At 44.4% G+C, this 22,016-nt stretch overlaps 1 protein-coding gene across 3 annotated transcripts in view; it reads left to right on the forward strand.

The window, feature by feature from the left end:
- Positions 1-20,362, forward strand: part of LIPC (lipase C, hepatic type) — a 159,408-nt gene extending 139,046 nt beyond the window's left edge. Inside the window, exons 8-10 of one of the 3 annotated variants that reach the window (XM_049104244.1) lie at positions 4,890-5,007; positions 6,475-6,693; positions 19,847-20,362. In XM_049104244.1, coding sequence (XP_048960201.1) covers positions 4,890-5,007; positions 6,475-6,693; positions 19,847-19,952 — 443 coding nt within the window. In that variant the 3' untranslated portion in view covers positions 19,953-20,362. Of the gene's footprint in view, positions 1-4,889; positions 5,008-5,819; positions 6,057-6,474; positions 6,694-12,186; positions 12,555-19,846 lie in introns of those variants that run through there. The other 2 variants (XM_025472660.3, XM_049104245.1) reach the window with 2 other exon arrangements.
- Positions 20,363-22,016: the final 1,654 nt, after the last annotated feature.

Here is a 22,016-nt window from a genome sequence, read left to right on the forward strand (position 1 = left end):
AAAATTTTTAATTTCCTGTATACTAGAGCCTCACAGAGACGTGAGAGTTGCCAAGACGTCAGGCAGTTGAGCCTGTCTGCTCTGAGCTAAAGAGAAGGGGGTGGGGCTGTGGGGCTTCAAAGAGAAGGAAGGTAAAGCACAAGAAGATGGGAAGAGCCAATGTTTGGGAAACAGATGTTTGTCGCAGCATGCAGAGACAGTAGGACGCGGGGAGGAAGCAACAGGCCCTGAGCTCCGGCTTACCACACCTCATCACCCAGACTCTGCAGCTGGCTGTGGCAGCAGCTCTCTTCCTGGACTAGGCCTCCTATCTAAATTCTTAGAAGCAGATAAGCGGGAGGTAAAACCTGAGTCTTTTGGGCTTTGATTGTCTTCGGCTGCAAATAACCCACAGGTCAAAGCGGCACATTTGGGAGACGCTCATTCTGAAGCGCTGCAAGGATGTCACACACATGGTGCTGTGAAGCCCAAATGTGGCCACCAACACAAGCACGTAGGAGCACAATACGCAAGCTTCCAAAACCACCTGCGCCTGCCGTCCTTCCTCCAGCCTGCTCTGAGCGCTGGGCCCTCGCCGGGCAACCCCCACACCGTCCCATCGTCGGGACGTCCTCTCACTGCCCACGATCCACAGCCTCCCTTTCGAGGCAGAGGCATCCCGTGTCTAGGAACAAGCCCTCGGTGCTGCAAGACACCCCAAGAGATCTCATTCCTCCCATCTTCATGAAAGAAAATCGATACACTGAAAGAAAAAGGCCTCTTTGATGTTTGCAAAGAGAGTCAAAATACCTCCCAGGGCCAATATCTAATGATCCAGAATCGGTTGGCTTTTTGGGGGTTTTTTTTGTTTTGTTTTTTCCCATGAGACAAAAGAAGGAGGAGAAGGAGAAGAGGAAGAAGGAGAAGAAACAAAATATTCTCTTTTCATACATTCCACAACCCCATGTCTACAGTGGCTGGCTTATAAAAAGAAACTTAAGTGGTTGTTTTTTCTGTGACACCAGTGGGGTTTGCATGAGATCAGAATCCGAGTTTTTAGAGTATCTGAATCTCAGGAGGACCCTGTATTTGAGGAGAATCTCCAGAGGCCTCACATCTCTGCTCTAGGTGGCATTTGCCTGCTCTCATTCCGGGTTAATGGACTGTTTCATGCTCTTTATCTTTAAGACCTAAAATAATTTCTCCTGCCTGAACCGAGGAATGCGTTGGGCTGACCCCTCTGCAGTCACAGGATCAAAAGCATTTTTCTTAAATCATTTTTTAAAATCCTTATTAAACATGTCACGAGGGAAAGTGAGCAAAATTACTCCTGCTTTTTCTCCCTTAGTCTTTGTAACAGCATCATTGTCCTGGGGGCCAGGGAGAGGGGATGACAGGCAAATTGTCTCTTTTTCCTTTAAAAAAAAAAAAAAAAAACCACATAAAAAAAAACCCCACAACAATCTGAAATAAGAACATCTAAGTAGTTCTCAGTATGAAAGGCTTTTTCATATTTGCAAAAGTTATGTCATTTCAAGATCTCTTCCCAAAAAAGTGACTTTCCTGGTGCGGGTACTTTGGGACTGCCTATGCCGTCAACCTGCGGAGTCCTACAGCGGGGCTCCTGCAGACAAGGGGTGCCCTCGCCCCCTCACCCCTGTGCCTCCATGGCCCGCACATCTTTCAGGAGCGCTTGGGAAGCCGGCGGGCTCAGGCTCCTCGCCACTTCTGCGCCTTTGGGGTTCTGACTTCTTGCATGGGCCCCACCCGGGGGAGACACTGCAGGAGGTCGCGTAGTCCTCATTCAAAGGATGGGAAGCAAAAGCAAAAAACAAAGACAAAAAAAAAAAAAAGGATGGGAAGCCAACAGGGTCCTGACAAGCCGACCCCTGGATTTTACACCTGCCCCCAGAAGCGTGGAACCGTGGCATCTCTGATGTGGGAATCCACCTCCTCTTGATTTGCAAGCAAAGCAAGAGGAAAACCCATCTCCAGTGCAGGGACATGAAACATTTATCCCCACCCAGGGGCTAGGCATTCAGGGGCAGGCAGGAAGACTCTGCAGCAGTGGTCGCCCAGGATGGACACCAGTGGGTGACAGCCGCAGGCACTTTGTCTTGGTGGCTTCATTGCAGAAAGCTTTTGACGGCAGCCCTTCTTCGGGGGCTGTTTGCCATTTGCTCTCACAGGGCAGATTGAGCCTGCAGAACCAGAACCCCAGGAGGCTCTGGTGGGAAGGGGATTTCAGAATCCGACAGACACCTGGGTTCATATTGGGCTCCACTTGTAACTCTCTGGGTGACCTAGAACGTGTGTCCAAATCTCTGCTCCCTTGTCTAATCCACCAGAATAATTGACACCCCAGGTCTCCGGAGAAAACAGGACTCTGCTGGCCGAGGTCAGCTCGAGAGGGTGGGGAGGAACCCTTACGGAGGGTGGGCAGTATGAAGGAGCCCCACAGGGCCTGCCCGTACACCCGAATCTAAGCACAGGCCTGGAGGAGCGAGGGGAGGGCTAGCCCAGGAGAACAGGACTGTAGAGCAGGGGCTGCTCAGGGCAGCCAGTCGTCGTGGGCCACAGCTACGCCGTGGTCAGGCTCCAAAGCAGGAGAGGGTGGAGAAAAAACTCCTTCTTCTCTTTTATATATGCCTTCTTCTCCTTCTTCTCCTGCTCATGCCTCCCAACCTGAAACCATCTGGCAAGGGGGCCCGGGAGCTCCAGGCCATGGGGTGGGCAGACGTGGATGGGGAGACAGGGGTAGGGGTAGAAAATTCGACCTATCCAGCGCATTAACCTTATGTAGTCTTGTGATAAGAACCAAAAATGATGTATGTGAAATACTTAGCATGTAGCCTAATGCGCAGTAGGATCTCCATTTCTCATTATTCCCGTTCCAGGTAGGGTCTTTAATGCAGCTTATGTCTTGCTTTATCTTCACACAAAGAGCTCCTGAAAACCCCGTAGGTGCCCGGTGCACACTCTGACTTGTGGAAATAGGAGCATTAAGATGACACCGAGACTGCCCTCGGGGGGAGGAGACATGGACATCGATGCCCACGAGACAAGAAGATAGAAAGTGACAGGAGTCACCGAAGTGACTCTGCTTCCCAGCAGCAAGCTCCTCTAAGTCTGGAACCACAGCTTCTGGTCCTCTTGCTTTCATTTGAATACTTTGAAAAGCTTTTTCTTTTTCCCATAAGAGTCTAATTAGAATACAGGCATATAGTAGAAAACCCAGAACTTTCAGGGACGTGTAAAGAAGCATAAAAAATTACCCCTCTCTCCTCCCCGAAGATAAGCACTGTTACGTGTTTATGAATCCCCCTCCTGTGCATTCGGCTTCATAAAGTTGGACTCATGTTAGATATGCAATTTTGTGTCCTGGTTGTTGTTTGGGGTTTTATTTTTCCACTTCTTTCATAAAGATTGAAATTGCTCCAAAAATATCTTTTAATGACTTCATAAGAGTAAATCACATGGTAGGGAATACGAACTCGGAATCAGCAGACTAAAGTCTAATTGCAGTTTCCCCAGTTCTTAGCTGCATGACAATGGACAAGTTATTTAACTTTCCCCAGCATCAGCTTCTGCATTTGTGAAATGATGCAGGGCGAGGATGAAGTGGGCGTCCTACAAAATTGTTGTAAAGAGAAATGAGATAATATGTGACACGGTTAGCTCAGTGTCTGGGACACGGTAAAAAGCTAAATGGCGGTTCTTATAATTGTCCTGATTAGTCCATAGTCATTCTTCAACTGGTGACTATCTCAGGTGTTTCTGATTTATTTTCAGTTAAACAATTCTGTTATGACACTTTTGAACTGAAATCTCTTTCCATACTTCAACTTTTTCCTTAGGGTGTATAAACCTATGGTCCCAGGCATAAACACTTAAAAGTTCAAGTTCATTCGTTTCGGAATGAGGTGGGGTAATTTCGAAAAGAGCCGCATAGCTGGTAGATGCGATGATGCAGGCAAGTCAAGGCCAATTTAGGAGCATAGCTATAGGCCCAGGCTAAGAGACAGACTCTGCGATGTGCTTGAACAAGTCCCTTCCCTCCTTGGGTGCCAGCTTTCTTATTTATTGAGCAGGGATGATGACAATACCCACCCCTTAGCATTGTTGTGGTGAGTGAATGAGAGGATGTAGTGGAAAATGTTGAACAATACCTGTGTAATAGTAAGCGATTTGCTTTTATGAATTAAATATAGACTGTATTTAGGTAAAGAAGAGTAGAAGAAGTTACCCTCTCCTAAAAAACCCAGTAGAAGGACATTCGGAACATTTGACAAGATAGAAACATTTTAGGCCCAAGTGCTAGAACTAGAGTTATCTTATTTCCATCCGGAAATGTGCATGTTGAACCCCACAGAGCATAGGGCCCAGAAGCTGCCCCCGAACATAGAGATGCAGTCATTAGGGCACACGCTTCTTAACTAGAGCTCTGGCCACCCCAAAACTGACCCCATCGACCAGAGGCAAAAGTGAAAAATGGCAACACGTTCCCTTGCCTTTATCAGGCACCTCAAAGCGATAATATCTTTCAATTTATGAAAGGAGACTCTTGCCCAATACATGGAATTGTCCAACGGGATTGCATCCAGAAAGGGGTGAGAATGCTAGCTACACCATATTTCTATACTGTCTTCTGTTAGATTATACTTATTACTATATCATAGACACACCAGACATCCTCTGTAAACATTTAGTAAATACAGAGAAGGGAAAAGAAAAAAACAAACCAAAGCATTTATAATCCCCTCGCCCAGGAACAAAAAAAAAAGTTGGTATCTTTTATCTAGACTTTGCTCTCTGCATTTCAGATGTTAAAAATATGAAGTTTTTAATTTTAAAAATCCTCTTTAAATTCTCTTTCTCTCTCCCTCTCCCCCTCCACCTTCTCTCCTTAGTGTATCATTACCAGTTCAAGATCCAGTTCATCAACCAACTTGAGAAACCAGTAGAACCAACTTTTACCATGACACTCCTTGGAACAAAAGAGGAAAACCAGAAAATTACCATCACTCTGTGAGTATAAGATGCAACCCTATCTGTGGTGATGACGTGCTACTTCTTCTCACAGGGTCTAAATTGGACCCCCTACTTTGCAAGGGCCAGGCCAGACACAGCTTACTCTTCTCAGCCCCAAACACCTGTCAGACGGGATGTCCGCCCCAGGCCCAGTGCCTTCTCATCCCTCCTCAGCCTCACCCTGCCCCGCACGTTGCTTTATGGTGAGATTATCTGGGTTTATGATGGGTTAACTGTGATGTGAGCTGAGCAGAGAGGGAAGCCAGAGGTGGCAAATTCCCACCACAGTGTGGGAAGAAGAGGCAGGCAGGGAGGAGTAGTAAGGGCTGAAGCAGGTGTCCACAGGACAGCTCTGAGCTCCTTTCTAGTGAGTTCTGAACATCGTAACCCAGAAATAAAACTGGTTTCAACTTGGCACAAGTCTCCCATCTTGGCCAGCCTGCACTGGCAGCCCTGCCCATCTATCCTCTGCCCTGCTACACACCTGCCCAAACGTGAGCCGGGGCCTTATGCCCCCCTTGAGGATTCCCCATCTTCACTGACCAGCAAAAGGCTTTTTCTCAGCATCTCGACCCTCACCGCGGGCTCTTCCTTGGAAGTGACACTAGCCCTCCACCCGCCCCAGGGACAGTCCTCAACCTCCAGAAGATCTCCCCCAGCTTTGGATTTATGATCATCACACAGATTCTGTCATGCGACAAGTATTAATCAGCACTCTACCTCAGAGGTAGAGGGGACCCTAGCCCTAGGGTGCTCATAGCCTCACAGGGTGGATGGATCCCTAAACAATTCTTTACAACCTTCTACAGGAAGAGCTCTGATGAACCATGCAGAGGAACCCTCCATCCACCTGTCTCACCCTAAATCCAGTGTTACCTTTGCACAGTCCCAGACCTCTCCAGAGCAATAAATTGCTCAGTCCGTGCTGGGACATGATAATGTCTTGGAGACTAGTGAGTAAACCTGCTAATGGTACCTGAGAATCTGCATTTAAATCGTGTTCCAAATTGGTGCATCCCTTAACATGTGGTTTTCTATTACTGTTATACTTTGTCGTTTCCATTTATATGGGGAGAAAAAAGCATGAGTGGGGAGAGATGAGAGTGGGGTGCGGCTCTACTGTGCTAATCAAACCTCCAGGGAGCTGAACTGCCCAGAGGTCATTGCCAAAGCCCCACTGTCTTCTCAGGGGCAGTTTTCCTGATTTGTTAATGTTGAAGCGAGGAAGCCTGAGCTAAACAGAATTACCAGAATCATTATGGCAAAACTCTCAGAATCCTTTAAATATGCAAACCCAGAAAGACGTGGTTTCCCCTATATTAATAGTCTGTCCCACACCAGTTTGGGAAATGCAGCAGAAAAGACCTTCCCAAGTCATCGGGCAAACCCAACACAGCCTAAATGTGCCCAACATGTCTTTGCTGTCACAAATAAACTAGGTCTGATTTCCTTTGTATCTTCAAGGGATGAAGAAATTGCTAGTAATAAAACCTATTCCTTTCTTATCACACTGGATTTGGATATTGGTGAGCTGGTCATGATCAAGTTCAAGTGGGAAAATGGCTCAGTATGGACCAATGTCTGGAACACGGTCCAAACCATCATCCCATGGAGCAGGGGGCCCCTCTACTCAGGCCTTGTTGTAAACACCATCAAAGTCAAAGCAGGAGAAACCCAACAACGGTGAGTACTGACTCATCCTCCCCCGACACCGATCAGGCATCTCCGTGGGCCGGCACCTCCACAATTAACACCTGCATTTATATCATAAAGTGGGCACTATCGTGTCCTAATGATGGCAAACAGATGCTCAAGCAGGTGGAATGACCATCCCAAGTTCACACAGCCACAGATGGAAGGACCAGGACTGGCGCCCAGTCTCATGACCCCCCAGTCTAACCTCTTCCCCCTGCCTGCGGTTCAGGGCTACCTACCTTGGAGTTTGAGAACCGCCCCATTGGCCCAGGGCTTTTCAAACTCCAGCACGCAGGTGAATCCCCAGGAGATGTTTGTTGGTGCTGCAGTCCAAGGACTGCACTTTGAGGGACAAGGACCAAGATGTGACATTTCTTTTTTATTACCCAGAGAAATGCTTTTAACAGATCACAATCTCAAAACCGCATTCTGCGATGGCACCTTTCAAATCCTCGAGTGCCAAAGAGTCACTGGGGAGCTTATTAAAGACATAGGATTCCTGAAACCACCTGCAGAGCTTCTGACTCCCAGTGATTTGTGAGGGGACCCAGGACACACATTTGCTAATAAAAGCCCTAAGAAATTCTGGTGTGAGCCAATGGAGTAGCCTTAAAAAGCTCTGCTCTGTGTGATTTAACAGCTCCTTTGGCCCCAAAGTCCCCAGGGGACACTACAGGGTTGGGGACAGAGTCGGACACAAAAGAAAGAGAGGGTGGTCCAGCTGCCCCTTCAGTCCTGTCAGCAGAGCAAAGGGATGCCCAACACATTTTGCCATGGCAACTAGGCTTTTCTATAGTTCCACAGTTCTCCATGAAAGGAGAAATCTGTCCTTCCCCAGAGCCTTCCTCCTCCTTCTTCCCTTGTATTCAGGGAACTTGTCTCTCCTCTTCCACCTTCCTTTGTTGGGAAGCCCATCTCTCTCTTTGGCTTGTCCCCAGTAGAGACGGAAAGCAGCAAGCCTCTCCCCTCTGAACCACACTCCTCCCTGGAGTGTGGAGCCCTGAAGCACAGGCTCCAGGGCCGGGAGCAGGCCCACAGCAGATTTATGCCCCCGGCTCCCCGATCAACAGCGCTCTGAGATTTTATCTCCCTGGGATACAAAATCCTGGCAATTACTAAGAGCGTACTCTGCAGCCTGCCAACAGATTTCTCCACATGATCAATTTGAGAAAATTAAACTGCTTCTCTCTTCTACACTTAGCTATTCTTGCATGACTTTCTGGCCCTTTCGAAGAGCTCTCCTTCTGAAAGCCAGCCCTCCCCACATTCTCTCAGCTAGAGGGTAATTCCTCAGTTCCAGTGGCTGTTCATCATGACAATTCTCTGTGACTTGACCTGAAAGGCTGTAGAAAACACACTACAACCTTCTCACGGGCGCTTACCCATGTGGTTCTGAAGAAGGAAAGAGCAGAGGGAAGGGAATGGTGCTTCCAGAGCTCCCATGGAACTGGGTCTAGAATGTTCATCTCCGGTAGCCTTCGCAATGATGCTCTGAAATGGGTAGTCTTGGCTCTACAGATTAGGAAACTGGGGCTCACGCAAATTACACAACTTGAGGGGCATTGCTGACAACTGTCCAAGCCCAGATCTGACTCAGGATTTGTCTGATTCATTGCCTATTTACTGCCCATGCAGTGTTTCCAACAGTTCCTTCCTCCATTAATCTTGGCCCCATGAATCTGACTCTCCTTAGTCTAAACCAGCAGAGTTGCAATGCTGGATATTAATATATATGCACATCAAACCCTTACTCAGAGCTAAAGGAGGGACACACTGAGAAAAGAGGAGGGATTGTGGGACCTATAGTTTTTTAAGTTGCAAGTACTCAGTGGCTCCTGTGGGTCTTCACAGCATGAAGTACCATTGGGGGATACCAAAAAAAAAAAATCTGAGTGTGGCCCTTGGCATAAACAAAATTCAGGACCTAATTTTCCTAATGGAAAATCAGATGCATTAATTTTACCAATTAAAGGCTCCATCCCAGTGCTTCTCAAACCTTAACATGCACAGGGATCATCTGGGAATCACGTTAAAATGCAATTAAAATATAGGTTGGGGTCGGGGGGCTGACGTTCTGCACCCCTAACAAACTCCCAGGTGCTGCTGCTGGCACTCAAGTTGGGCCAAATTGTTCACGTGGCATAAGTGAAGGTCTAGTATTGCATGAGCTAGGAAGCCTGAAGAAAGACATCAGTTCAGCGGTGCTGTGCTACATCAGGCTTTAGAGGGGGCCAGGAGCGTTTCCAGAGGGACAGGCAGCGAGCAAAGCAATATGGTAGGCGGAATTTGAGGACCTGTGTCTGCCAGTCTTAAGCTCAAACTCCACTTGCTGCTCACCACCTGTATAGCCTCAGACACTAATTGCACCTTTCAGAGACTCAGTTCTTTAGTGATAAATGGAATTTATAAATGTATCTCATAAGACTATTAACAAACTACCAATTTTTGAGTACCTCTACCAATCATAATCCCAGAGCCAGGATGCAAACATTCAACCTCATACTCTTACTCTCTCTGCTAACTACAGGGGACAAAAAATGGTTAAATAACTCACTCCGTGCCTCCACGGGAGGAATTCAATGAGAGGTGATTTTCTCTTTCAAAGGCACAAAGTCAGGGGTGAGAGGGCCTATTGTGGTTGAAGAGACAGGACAGCAAACATTGGTTCTACAGCAGGACATAAAAAGCGATCAGCTAAACGTAATGAGAAAGTGTTCAATCTCCACAGTAATCATATAAATGCAAAACAAAAATCAATGCAATTATCATTGGCCACTTATTAGTTTGGCAGGAATTAAAAAACAGACAACATCCAGAGTTGGTAAAGGTGTGGGGAAACAGGCATTCTCATACGCTGTTTGTGAGAGTGCAAATTAGGGAGCTTCTGCAGAATTTCATTCAATGACTAAGATTTGGTGAGCACCTACCTTACACCAGGCACCGCTGTAGGCACCAGGTACACAGCAGTGAACAGAATAGACAAAACCCTTGGTCTCATGGAGCTTATATTATCAAAATTTTAATGTAAAAAATAACCAGTATTTTAACTCTAGGTGTCTATCCTGGAGAAATACTCAAAATATCCACCAAAGGTAAACATGTACAAAAATGTTTGTTGAAGTACTATCTGTCAATAGTAAACCATTGGGAAAACCTCAATGTCCTTAATTTTCATCAGAGGAAAATGGCTCTAATGCACTGCGGTACATCCATACAATGGAATGTAGTGCAGGAGGTGAAAAAGAATGAACCAGACTCAGGGCACCAGAGTGGCTCAGTCAGTTAACCATCTGCCTTCTGCTCAGGTCATGATCTCAGAGTCCTGGGATCAAGCTCCCATGTCATGCTTACTGCTCAGTGGGGAGTCTGCTTCTCCCTCTCCCTCTGCCTGCAACTCCCTCTGCTTATGTTCTCTCTCTGTCAAATAAATAAATGAAATCTTTTTAAAAAATGAAACAGATTTATAGGTAATGAGATGAACAAGTCTCCAGGTCCACTGATGACAATGAATAATTTCCAAAAAATATATACATTGTAATTCCACTTTTATTAAAAATTCTTTATGTTTTCATATGAACATCAGATATATGTGTAAATGCATAGAAATAGGCCTGGAGATGGAGCACCTGGGTGGCTCAGTCAGTTATGCATCTGACTTATGATTTTGGCTCAAGTCATGATCTCAGGTTGTGAGATCGAGCCCTGTGTGGAACTCTGTACCCAATGGGGAGTCTGCTTAAGATTCTCTTGCTCCCCCTCCCTCTGACCCTCCCTCTCACTCTCTCTCTCTCTAATAAATAAATAAGTCTATAGAAAGAGAGAAAAAAAGAAAAGAAAAAAGAAAAAAGGAATTGGTCTGGAGAGACATAAACCAAACCAGGAAAGTAGAGGGGAATGATATTGGTGAAAGGTGATGGCAAAAAGGATCTTTGATATTGGACTTCATTTATTTGCATTTGAATTTTTCACAACTGCATTCACAAATTATTCATACCACATTTTAAACTTTAGTTTTACTGAGATATAATTGACAAATAAAATTATGATATTTAAAGTGAACATCATTGTGATTTGATATACATGTACATGCGAAAGGATCCCCCCAATCAGGTTAACTAGCACATCCATCGCCTCACGCATATATAATTACAGTGCTACCAACTACAGTCACCCTGTTTTACAGTAGATCCTCAGACCTTATTCATCTTATAGCTGAAAGTTTGTATGCTTTTGCCAATCTCTCTATCTTCCCCTCCCCCAGGCCCTGGGAACCACTTTTCTACTTGTTTCTATGAATTTTACTTTTTTTTTGGGGGGGGGAGTAGCAGATTGCACATATAAGTGATATTATGCAATATTTGTCTTTCTCCAATCTGGCTTACACACTATTTTAATTTAAAAAGTCTGATTTAATGAAGACTTGACCTTAGATGCAATACAGAAAAAGAAGAGAAGAAGAGGAAGAAGAAAGAGGAGGAGGAGAAGAAGAAGAACAGAAGAAGGAGGAGGGAGAAAGGAAGGGGGAGGCGGAGGGGGAAGAGGAGGAGGGTCTGGAGGAGGGGGAGGAGGGAGTGGAGGAGGAGGAGCCACAAACAGGAATTCTTTGTAACTATTGATCATTGTCTCCTAGTAGACGCAGGCCAGCAACACCAAACAGCATCTCAGGCCAAGCTAATGAGCAGTCAAGGCAGTCTCAGGGTTGGTCTCCAAGAGAAACCCAAACACACGGTGATGTCCTCTCCAGCAGCACCCAGGCTGCACCAACAAGAGGAAGGGGTGGGCCTTAGGGGCTGAGCTCGGCAGAGGCAGAGGCCGGTGCTGCGGCCTGGGCCCAGGGCCCTCCAAGAGCAGCCCTGACAACCGGGAGCATGTCCAAAGAAGGAAAGCCGGGGAGAGCAGCCTGCCTGGTGAGGGCCTGTTGGAGGAACTGCGCATGCATCCTCGGGAGTCAGGGCAATGCAGTGAAAGGAACAATAGTTCCCCTCAAATCTTTGAAGAGCTGTAGTTGGGGAGAAAAAGAACTGCCCCGGGGACTTTCTGTTCTTAGGGAGCTGAAATCACCCCAGTGCAGGGAGCTCCAAGGAAGCAGCCTCACACTGATTGCTTTCACTGACTTGGGTTTTATTTTTCTCTGAAGTTATGAAAATATTTGTGCACCAAAGAATCTAATTTAAAAAAAAAAAGTAGCATGCACAGGAGCTCCTGGGTGGCTCAGTGGTTGAGCATCTGCCTTTAGCTCAGGGCATGATCCCAGGGTCATGGGATGGAGTCCCCCATGGGCCTCCCCACAGGGAGCCTGCTTCTCCCTCTGCCTAGGTCTCTGCCTCTCTCTGTATGTGTCTCTCATGAGTAAATAGATGGAATCTTTAAAAAAAAATAGCATGCATTACATTAATTGAGTTTTTATTTACGAAGGATGAAACATTTCCATAAGCTCCAGCTAAAAGTTAATGCCGTGTTTGCTCTATGTTTTGTATTCAGAATGGCATTTTGCTCAGAAAACATGGATGGGCAACAGCTCCCCCAAACCCAGGAGAAAACCTTTGTGAGGTGTGACATAAACTCTCAAAAATTGAAGAGGAAGATCAGATGAGCTTTCATGAAGCCCCGGCGGGAAGAATAAATGATCTGATGCCTCATCTGGAATGGTTACTTTCTTTGGAAACCCAAGTTATATAAACAATCTTGCATAAAGTTTAAACAAAGTTTAGCTTCAAGGGAGGAGTGTGTTTCACTATTCTAAACTGAACAGTTTAAAAAACTATATTATGTAACAGTATTCAAATATTGGTGTAACTAAAAATTTCCCGATTGTATCTTTGATTAAATGGTAATATATGCAAACATAAGTACCAAGAAGAGCCATTATAAATCCACTGTCCTGAGTTAAAATGTCTTTTACAATTAAGTCAAATTTCCCATATTTCTTTCCTAGTTTATTCTGATCCATTTTTTGAACCACACTGGAGAAGTACTTCTTTATGACAGAACTAATGTTTCAGTAAAATGACATTCCAATTAATCACTAGTTGTATGTCCCCAAGTATACACATGCTTTAAGACAATTCAGCTCACTACAGGAAGAAAAATTCTAATTAATAGCTGCCATCATGCAGATTATACAATTATTTCACTGAATCCAACCCATAAAAGTAGAATTCTGCTAAAACTACGAATGGCAACATGAAAGCTGGACAGTTGGTCATGTTAACAATGAAATTACTATCGCAAGAAATACAATCTTTCTCTTCTACTGATGCTTGCAACAAAAACTACTGGAAGTTTACCTCAAAGAGTTAGATGGCAAATTTCAAACTGTCCAATAAATGAAACGATGATGTTTGAACCAGCAAATTCCACTACAAAGCATATGAAGGGAACACTAGACATGGTCATGACTTGTGTACGTGTTTCAAGTAACTCAAGAAGAAGAAGAGCACATCGGGCCTACTATACAACCTGAGCTGGTAAAAAACAAATCCTAAAGAGATGCCCGCCTCTGATGCTTCTGATTTAAGACCGCCTTGCATGATTTGCTTTTTTTTCCCTTGGAAAGACCCACAAAACTAAAGACGGGGGTGGGGTAATAGGGAGGAAAAACAGCTTGGCCAATGTTGCCTCCTGTCCCGAATGCCGATCCTGCCTGCAGAAGTACCTGCCCACACTTTTGGGTCAAGTGTGTTATGTGTGTCCAGAAATGACAGTCAAATGAACATGTCCCACTATGTCTAAAATGCTAAGATTTACAATAAGATCACATTTGCATGGATTGGGCATGTTTTATCATTAACTGAACCAGAAGGAATTTAAGGCGACACTTTTTTAAAAACAACCTGAAGACACTCTTGGCTATCCGCCCTGCAGAGTCGATGCACACGTATACCAGCAAGCACAGAAAGGAAAACCCGTATCAGCCTTGGAGTCGTGACAACCAGAAATAGCCCAAATGGCCACCAGGACAACGCATAAGGGAACTGTGGTATAGTCTTACAAATGGACTCTTCACCAGAGGGGATGACCATGAACCAAGGCCACACACGCTATAGGAACAGGGCCGATTCTAGGGTGAAGATACCCAGTGAGGCGCCCAGGGTGCAAAATTTAAGGGAGTGCTCGTGGGTTTGTATGTTGGCACAAAGACACAAAAAATACATCCAGTGTAATACAAGCCAAACTAAACTATATTGTTCGAGATGAATATATACGTGATAAAACTCTAAGTTAAAGGCAGTCAAACCACTGGCACAGCAGTGGCACCGTGGGAGCTCTAGCAAGACGTTGGGGACGCGCCCTGGAGTCCCAGCTGCCAGCAAGACCGTGCTTCTCACTCTTGGGTGCTGGATGCTCGGGTGTTCATACTTATAACCATTTTTTTGAACAGTACATATGTATGTTATTCACTCACTTTGGGTATGAATGTCACATTTGGCAATACGTAAAAAAAAAAAAAAAAAAAAAAAAAAAACCACCAAGAAGATAGAGGGCAGAGTTAAGACCCACATTTCTTCACTAGACTGTGAATGTATTGATGTCAGTATTAATGTCGTTTCACACAAAACATAATTATAGAAATTATTTCATGTCTAGTAGGAACACCCGAAGTGACACAACGTCATAACATTTGGGGCTGAGAACTCCATAAGCAACCAACATGACAAATGGTTAACTGGAACGTTTGAAACTCCTCTTGGCATGGGTTATTTCCACTTGGGAAGCTGTGTTCATCGACATCCCATTTGCTGAAGCACATCTCGGGAGGGAAGTCAAATAGGGAAACTGAATAATGCAGCCACATCTGTTCATTGCACATGCAAAACGCTGGCTCGTGCGCTGATTATACGCACCTCTCTCCCCAGAATGTGTATTTATGAGCCCACTCAGGAAAGATAATGCTGGCATCCTGCCTTTCAGGCGGAAGCCCGTTTGTGCTTTTACTTCTAAGAGAGCACCAGGATCGAGCCGGAGAGCGGCGATTACGCGGCAGCTGGGCTCTTGGGGGTGCGCGAAGTCAGGGAGAAGCCAACTGCTCTCCATTCATTCGCAATGCACGCGCTCTCCTCCCTTGCAAAGCTCACTGTGCCCCTGTCCACCTGGATCCGGGGGCAGAGCCGCACCCCACCCGCCGCGTGGGAGGAAAGTCAGGTGGGTGGGGGGCAGAGACAAGCCAGAGCAAGAAACACCAAGGCTCCAGCTATCTGCTAAGCGTATAGGGTACCAGGGACTGGTGCCCCGATCCCATGATGAACGGCCCCCCAGCACCCCATCCTCTCCCAGCTCTGCCTTCTGTTTCTCCTCCTCTCTCTTCCCGTCTCCCCTCAATCCCCTCCTCCCTGCCCAACTGCGTCCTGCCCTGGTCTCCAGCCAGGCCCCTTCTTCTCCCCAGTTATTTCCTAGCTCCGCCCAGCCCTTGGGGATCTTCCCTAGTGTGTCATCCCTGTTCCTGCCTCTCTGGCTCCTGGGTGTCCTTGTCCTCTCTCTACTGTTCCAGGTTGGCTCTCCCCGGGGCTGGGCCTCCTCTGCTCCCTCATTCTCTCTCCCCAGGCAACCGCAGCCACTGTGCTGGCTTTCTCGTTGACCCTGTGGGCTTTGGTGTGGGGCTCTCCCCCTGATGCAACTGCCCGTGTAGCAGTGCCCCATGTCTCATAAGCCCAGAATGTTCTATGCTGTACCTCCCTACCCTCCCAAACCCATGGGTCTCCATGCCCCCTGCTCTGTGGCTCATGAATGTCCTCACCACCCCTCAACTGCTGATGCCTGACGCTGAGTATGTGTGTGTGTGTGTGGGGGTCATTCATAATGTTTCCTCTCCTTTGGGCCCCCACGATCGAAGAATCACCAAACCCTTCAACACGTCTTCATCTCTGCACCGTGGCTGCCACCAGTCCAGCCCCTGCCACCACTCTCCTCGCTGGACGTTTGCAACAACTTCCCACCTCTTCCCACTGTATCTACTCTTCTCATCACAGCACCAGGGTGAGCTTTAAAAAACGGGGTGAGGAGGAGGTAGGATCCTATCATTGTCCTGGCGTTAAAGCCCTTCAAAGGAAAAAGTACCAGATTATGACCCCAACCTCCAAGGCCTCCAGCCAAGCTGCGCTCTTCCCTCCAGTCTTCTCTGGCCCTGGTTCCCTCCACCACCATCCACCAGGTCTCAACTCAGCCTGCACATTGGAACTGCCTTGGAACCCTTAAAAACCACCCATGCGTCCACCCTAGAGATTTTCCTTTATTTAGTCTGGGCAAGGCCTAGGCATAGAGACTCCAGAGCTTTCCAGATGTTTCTAACATGCCTTGGGGTTGAGAACCAAAGTTTGAGAATGGTCGGTCCAGACACAGGGCCCCTTTCGGTTCCCTCAAAAGTGCAAAGCTCTCTCCTGCCTCTGGGCCTTCACCTGTTCTGTTGCTCACACCTCTTCCACTTCTCCCAGCTTCTTGACCGGCTTTCCTCCCAGTTTGGGTGTAACCGCATCGAGGAGAATTTAACAAGGATGATCCCACCCCCTGCAAACTTCTATCAGCTCAGCCTGTTCTACATAACTCTTTTTTTAATTTTATTTATTTATTTTTATTTATTTATGATAGTCACAGAGAGAGAGAGAGAGAGAGAGAGAGGCAGAGACACAGGCAGAGGGAGAAGCAGGCTCCATGCACCGGGAGCCCGACGTGGGATTCGATCTCGGGTCTCCAGGATCGCGCCCTGGGCCAAAGGCAGGCGCTAAACCGCTGTGCCACCCAGGGATCCCTGTTCTACATAACTCTTAACACCCTTACACTCTTCTGGCAAAATTGTCTGTGGCCAGGTCCTGCGGAACCATGAACAAAACGAGAAATCAGTACTACTGATCCTGTCCTTATGTAAAATTTTGATATTTTATTTATCATAGTTTTTTTTTCATTCATTTTGATCTTTGACAAATATTGCCTTAAGATATTATTTATGTTGATCACTGAGTTTCTGGAGCCCCCGCCACCTCATCCTTGTCCTGGCAATTTGTGGGACCGGTCACCCAATGTGGTACAGAGTTGCCGTCTTGCAAATACGTATTGAACTAACAAGTTGTGGGTCATCTTTTTAGAGGTACATCTAGTCTTTCCGATCAAATTGTAAACTCCACCTACCAAATCTGTTCACTACAGAGTTCACAGCTTCCTCATCCCGTTTAAAAGCACAGCCAGGCTGGTGTAGGGGGTGGCTTCCCTTCCCACCTCAAGGACACTGCCATCTTTTCCGACCCACTAGCCTCCCCCCTGCCTGGCTTGGCCTCTGCTTCAGTCACTTCATTAAATGTCCTTGTGTTCCTTGACTGCATTTTCACTTTTCGTATAGGTCTATCACAAAAAGGGTTTTCTAGCCACTGAGGGCTCTCTTCATGCCGAATAAGTTAGAGTTGAGAATGACCCTAAAGATCATCTAGGGCACTGCTTCTCGAACTGTGCTGTGCACAAGGACCTTGTCCAGGCCATTTCTGACTCAGTCTGCCGTGGAACTCGAACTCTTGCATTTCCAGCAAGCTCCCACCTGATGCCATTGCAGGTGCCACCAGGGCTGGTCCCCAGGCCACACTGGATACAGGCCAGTGTTTTCCAACCTGTTCTGCATCAGGTTGGGACCTTGCATCACCTGGGACCTAATGAAAATACAGCTTCCCAGCTCCCTTCTGTGAAGATTCTGCTTCAGTGGGGTGAGGACTGATCCCAGAGATTTTTATTTTTACAAGTTTTCTGGGTAATTCTTCTCATCAGAACATTTGGGACAACACAGACCTCATCCAAAACCCTCCTCTGGGGGAGAAGGGGACCATCGCACCTGTGGCTGAGCACCTGCAGTGAAGGGAGGTCCCTATCCTTACACAGAGGAAATCTGGCTGCCCGTAATTTCCCTTCCTCCATTTCTTCCCTGGAAGCCCTAGAGACCAAATTGATGCCTCACAGAGCCAAGGACAGTCTGTATGAGACTGGGACCTCTTTTCTTAATTAAGATTTTATTTATTTGTTCATGAGAGACATAGGCAGAGGGAGAAGCAGGCTCCCTGCTGGGAGCCCAATGTGGGACTGGATCCCCGGACTGGGGATCATGCCTTGAGCCCAAGGCAGATGCTCAACCCCTGAGCCACCTGGGTGTCCTGAGACTGCGAGCTCTTAAGGGCAGATGCTATCATGTGCCCTTGGGTTTTGTTTATGTGGTTGTTTTAAATTTCTCATTTTTAAGATGTTAAAAAGCAAAGTGGAAGGAAAGCAGAGATGAATACAATCACGTCCCTGCAGGAACAGCCTCCCACATTATTCCTTTGAACATCCACAAACATGTGTACACACCTAGGGTTTTGATTGTTTGTTGTTTTCGCTGAAATAGAATCATAGGATATAGACCACTCAGCAATTTGCTTTTATTTTTTAGGTAATGATATATTATTTGTATCCCTGTAAGGCAGGAGATACAGATCTTTTCCTTATTTCTATATAGGTAGAATTATATGTGCTAGAGAAGTTAGCACAATATTTTCTGACTCTTCTTGCTCAGGCCAGTGCCTTGTCCCTTGACCCATGTTGACAACTAGAGATGTAACTGAAATTTGTCTACAGTCATACACCCAACACACAGTCTACATTCTCATGGAGAAGGGAGATGTCACTCTTTTACAAAAATGTGATATCATAAATTTTTTTCAACAAATTGGTTTTCCTACGGTACCTCCTGAAATCTTCCTAGGTCCATTGATCCAGCTTTCATTATTTTTGATGACTGCATAATATTCTACATCATAGTACTGTCTTTATGTATTCAATTAGTCTTATACCAACGTGTCTTCACTTTGCTTCCACCTTTTTGACACCCTGAAAAATGCTGCATTTAACAGCATCATATCCTCCATCTACCTATTTAAGGGGAAATATTTCTTCTATCAGTGGAACTGCTAGATCAAATGATCTTTATTAAATTTAAGAGATGTTGCCATGTTACTCTCCCAAAGCAAGAATTTGCAGCTCCACCAACAATGTATGAGTACCTATTCTCTCCCCACCTCCTTCTAAGCAGAGATATTTACTGTTTATTTTCATTTTTGCCAGTCCAATAAGTATAAATGATGATCTCATTGTTACTTTATTTTATATTTCCCTACCTGCTCCTGAATTTAAGAATCCTTCCAGATGTTTATTGAATTTGCTTTCCTGTGAATTAAATGTTTAAATCTCCTTTGGTATTAGAATGCTTTTCTTTTTCTCATCAGTTTGTAAAAACTACATGTTTTATGAAATATGTTAACTCTTTATCGTTCAGCTTCTTTGCAAATATTTTTCCAAACCTATTGATTTTATAGTATTCTTTGCTATACTGTAGTTGAAATTTTTGTTTAGGTCAGAAAAGTTTAACATTTCTTTTATAACATGGATTCAATTCCCCCCGAATCACTGCTAATGTTCTAATTGGGAGTCATGAAATATAGAAATTAACACAAGGAAAGTTGAACATTTTGTTATATGAGGTCTTCTCATTCAGGAACATTGTATGTTTTCCATTTGTTCAAGTCTTTTTTAAAAAAAAAAGATTTATTTATTTATTTATTTATTTATTTATTTATTTGAGAGAGAAAGAGCAGGGGAGAGGGGCAGATAGAAAGGGAGAGAGAATCCCAAGCAGACTCCATGCTTAGTTCAGAGCCTGACATGGGACTTGGTCCCACAACACTCAGATCACGATCTGAGCCAAAACAAAGAGTCAGACACTCAACCAACTGTGTCACCCAGGTATCTCTCAAACCTTATTTCATACCCTTCAACAAGTTTTTATTTATCCCTAAGAATTTTAATTTTTGTCATTATTAAGAATAGAATTTTTCTTTTTAAAAAAGATTTATTTATTTATTCATGAGAGACACAGAGAGAGGCAGAGACATAGGCAGAAGGATAAGCAGGCTGAGCCCGATGTGGGACTCGATCCCAGATCCTGGGATCACGCCCTGAGTTCGAGGCAGACGCTCAACCGCTGAGCTACCCAGGCATCCTGAGAATAGAATTTTTCATTCCATTTCTATTTAATGGTGGTTATTACTATATAGAATGGCTTTGGGTTTTGTTTATATATTCTTTGTCTAGTTTATCAAACTATCTTACTAACTCTATCTGTTTTTTTTCTTACCAGAATCTCATGGTATACAATCGCTTCATCACCAAAAAGACAATATATATTGATTGCTTATTTTTTTCTCACTTTAGTGGGTTTGCCAGAAGTTCCAAGACAATGCTAACTAAGAATGCTAATAGTGGACACTACTGTTTCATTATTGATATTCATTAATAGCTTTAATGTTCTGCCTTTATAATACATTTATTTTGTTTTGGCAAGTAAACTTTATTGTAGTCTATTTTTATTAGAAATGGCTGTTGAAATTTAGGAAATACCTTAGTAATATAAAGATTTTCATCTTTAGTTTATTCATAGAATAAATTATGCTCACAAATTTCCTGATACTGGCTCACACTTGCATTCCTGGATTAAACCCTCCTTGGTTACAATGCATTTTATCATTACATTGCTGGACTTGACTTGCTAAAATTTTATTTAGAATATTGCCTTTGTTGAGGAGCTCGGGTGGCACAGTCAGTTAGGCATCCAATTCTTGGTTTCAGCTCAGGCCATGATCAGGGTCGTGGGATCAAGCCCCATTGTTAGGCTCTGTGCTCAGCATGGAGTCTGCTTAAGACTCTCTCTCTCTCCCCCTCCTGGCCCCCACACCATTTCTCTCTTTAAAATAAATAAATACATATTTTTAAAAAAGAATTTTGCCTTTGTTTTCATAAGTGAAACTGATCTACATTTTGTCTTAGTGCTATCATTTTCATGCTTTGATATTCCACAGCTTTAATATACGGCTTTGAATAGTTCAGATAAGATTGTGATGATCTTTTTATTTTTTTTTAATTAGAGAAAAACTCAGCTGTGAAACCATCTGGTCCCTGTGCTTTTGCATGTAATATTCTTAGGTTTTCAGCTTTTACTTGTTTATTGCATATAACATTTATTAAAATTATTTTTGTGAAATGCCTTCAAGCAAGAGTACAAAGTTATATATGATCATGATCATGAGTGTAACATTAAAATACAGGAAAGAGTCCCAAACTAAACTCTGAAATTCAAATAATTCTGCCTGAAGTAACTGAGTAAATGCATACGTTTTTCATAGAAAAATAAGATTAAGTCACAGGAATGCTATGTAGTGCTCTGTCCAACATTAAATTTAGATATAATCCACCAAAGGAAAAAAAGGAGGGGGGTGACCAATAGAGTATAAAGTTAAATTAGTTAACTGTAAAGAGAAACTATGCTAGAGAATGATAATATTCCTCCCAAGATCTAGAGATACTCTTCTTAAGAATATATTTAAATACTATCTTTTTTAGGAAGTACATTTGGAGTAATTCTAAGTTCATTCATTTCATGGCTGATGTTCTCTGAACAGCCCACTTGTTTGTTTTCTACCTTATATCCTGAAATTCTAATGGAATAAGAGGTACAATGAGTCTCATTTTTTTTAACAATGACATACAAGGACGTGGGTAAGCCCATAAGATAGGGCCATCAATTTAGGAATATAAAGTAAGGTAAGAGATGTAATGCACCTTAAAAAAAAAAAAAAGTTTCTAGTAAAAAAAAAAAAAACATCTAAAGGACCACATAAATTATGTCTGCAAGATCTCTTCTGACTGTAGGATGCCTGGGTGACTCAGTTGGTTAAGCCTCTCTTGGTTTCAGCTCAGGTCATGACCTTGGGGTGGTGAGATTGAGTCCCCTCCCCTCCTCGGGCTCCGTGCTCAGCTCAGTCTGCTGAGACTTCCTCCCTCTCCCTCTGCCCCTCACCCTGCTTTTGCAAGCAGGTGCGCCCCCCCACTCATAAATAAATAAATAAATAAATAAATAAATAAATAAATAAATAAATAAAATCTTTAAAAATTAAGAAAAAAGATGTCTTCTGACTGTACTCTCTTCTATGCTAGAATAAAGTTAATAAACCCTAAAAGGTCAACAAATACAAGTTATATCTGGGTTATTATGAGTTTAATTTAAAAAAGAAAGGATAAAAAATATAGTACAATACCTTTTTCTCCCTAAGAAGGAAGCTTTTACTTTCACAGTCAGGGCCAGGACTGGAGTGAGAGACAAAAAAGGCACCTACCTCACAAAATCCAAAGAGGCAAGATTGTGCAAGTGAGACCCTATGACCTCTTTAAAAGTGAGGTGCTTCACATGGTAGGGTTAGCCTTTGCATGACCTTGTCTTCCGTACTTCTGTGCCGCAGGCACCTTGCTTATGA

The sequence above is a fragment of the Canis lupus genome, chromosome 30 (genome assembly GCF_003254725.2).
Source record: "Canis lupus dingo isolate Sandy chromosome 30, ASM325472v2, whole genome shotgun sequence".
Lineage (NCBI taxonomy): Eukaryota > Metazoa > Chordata > Mammalia > Carnivora > Canidae > Canis > Canis lupus.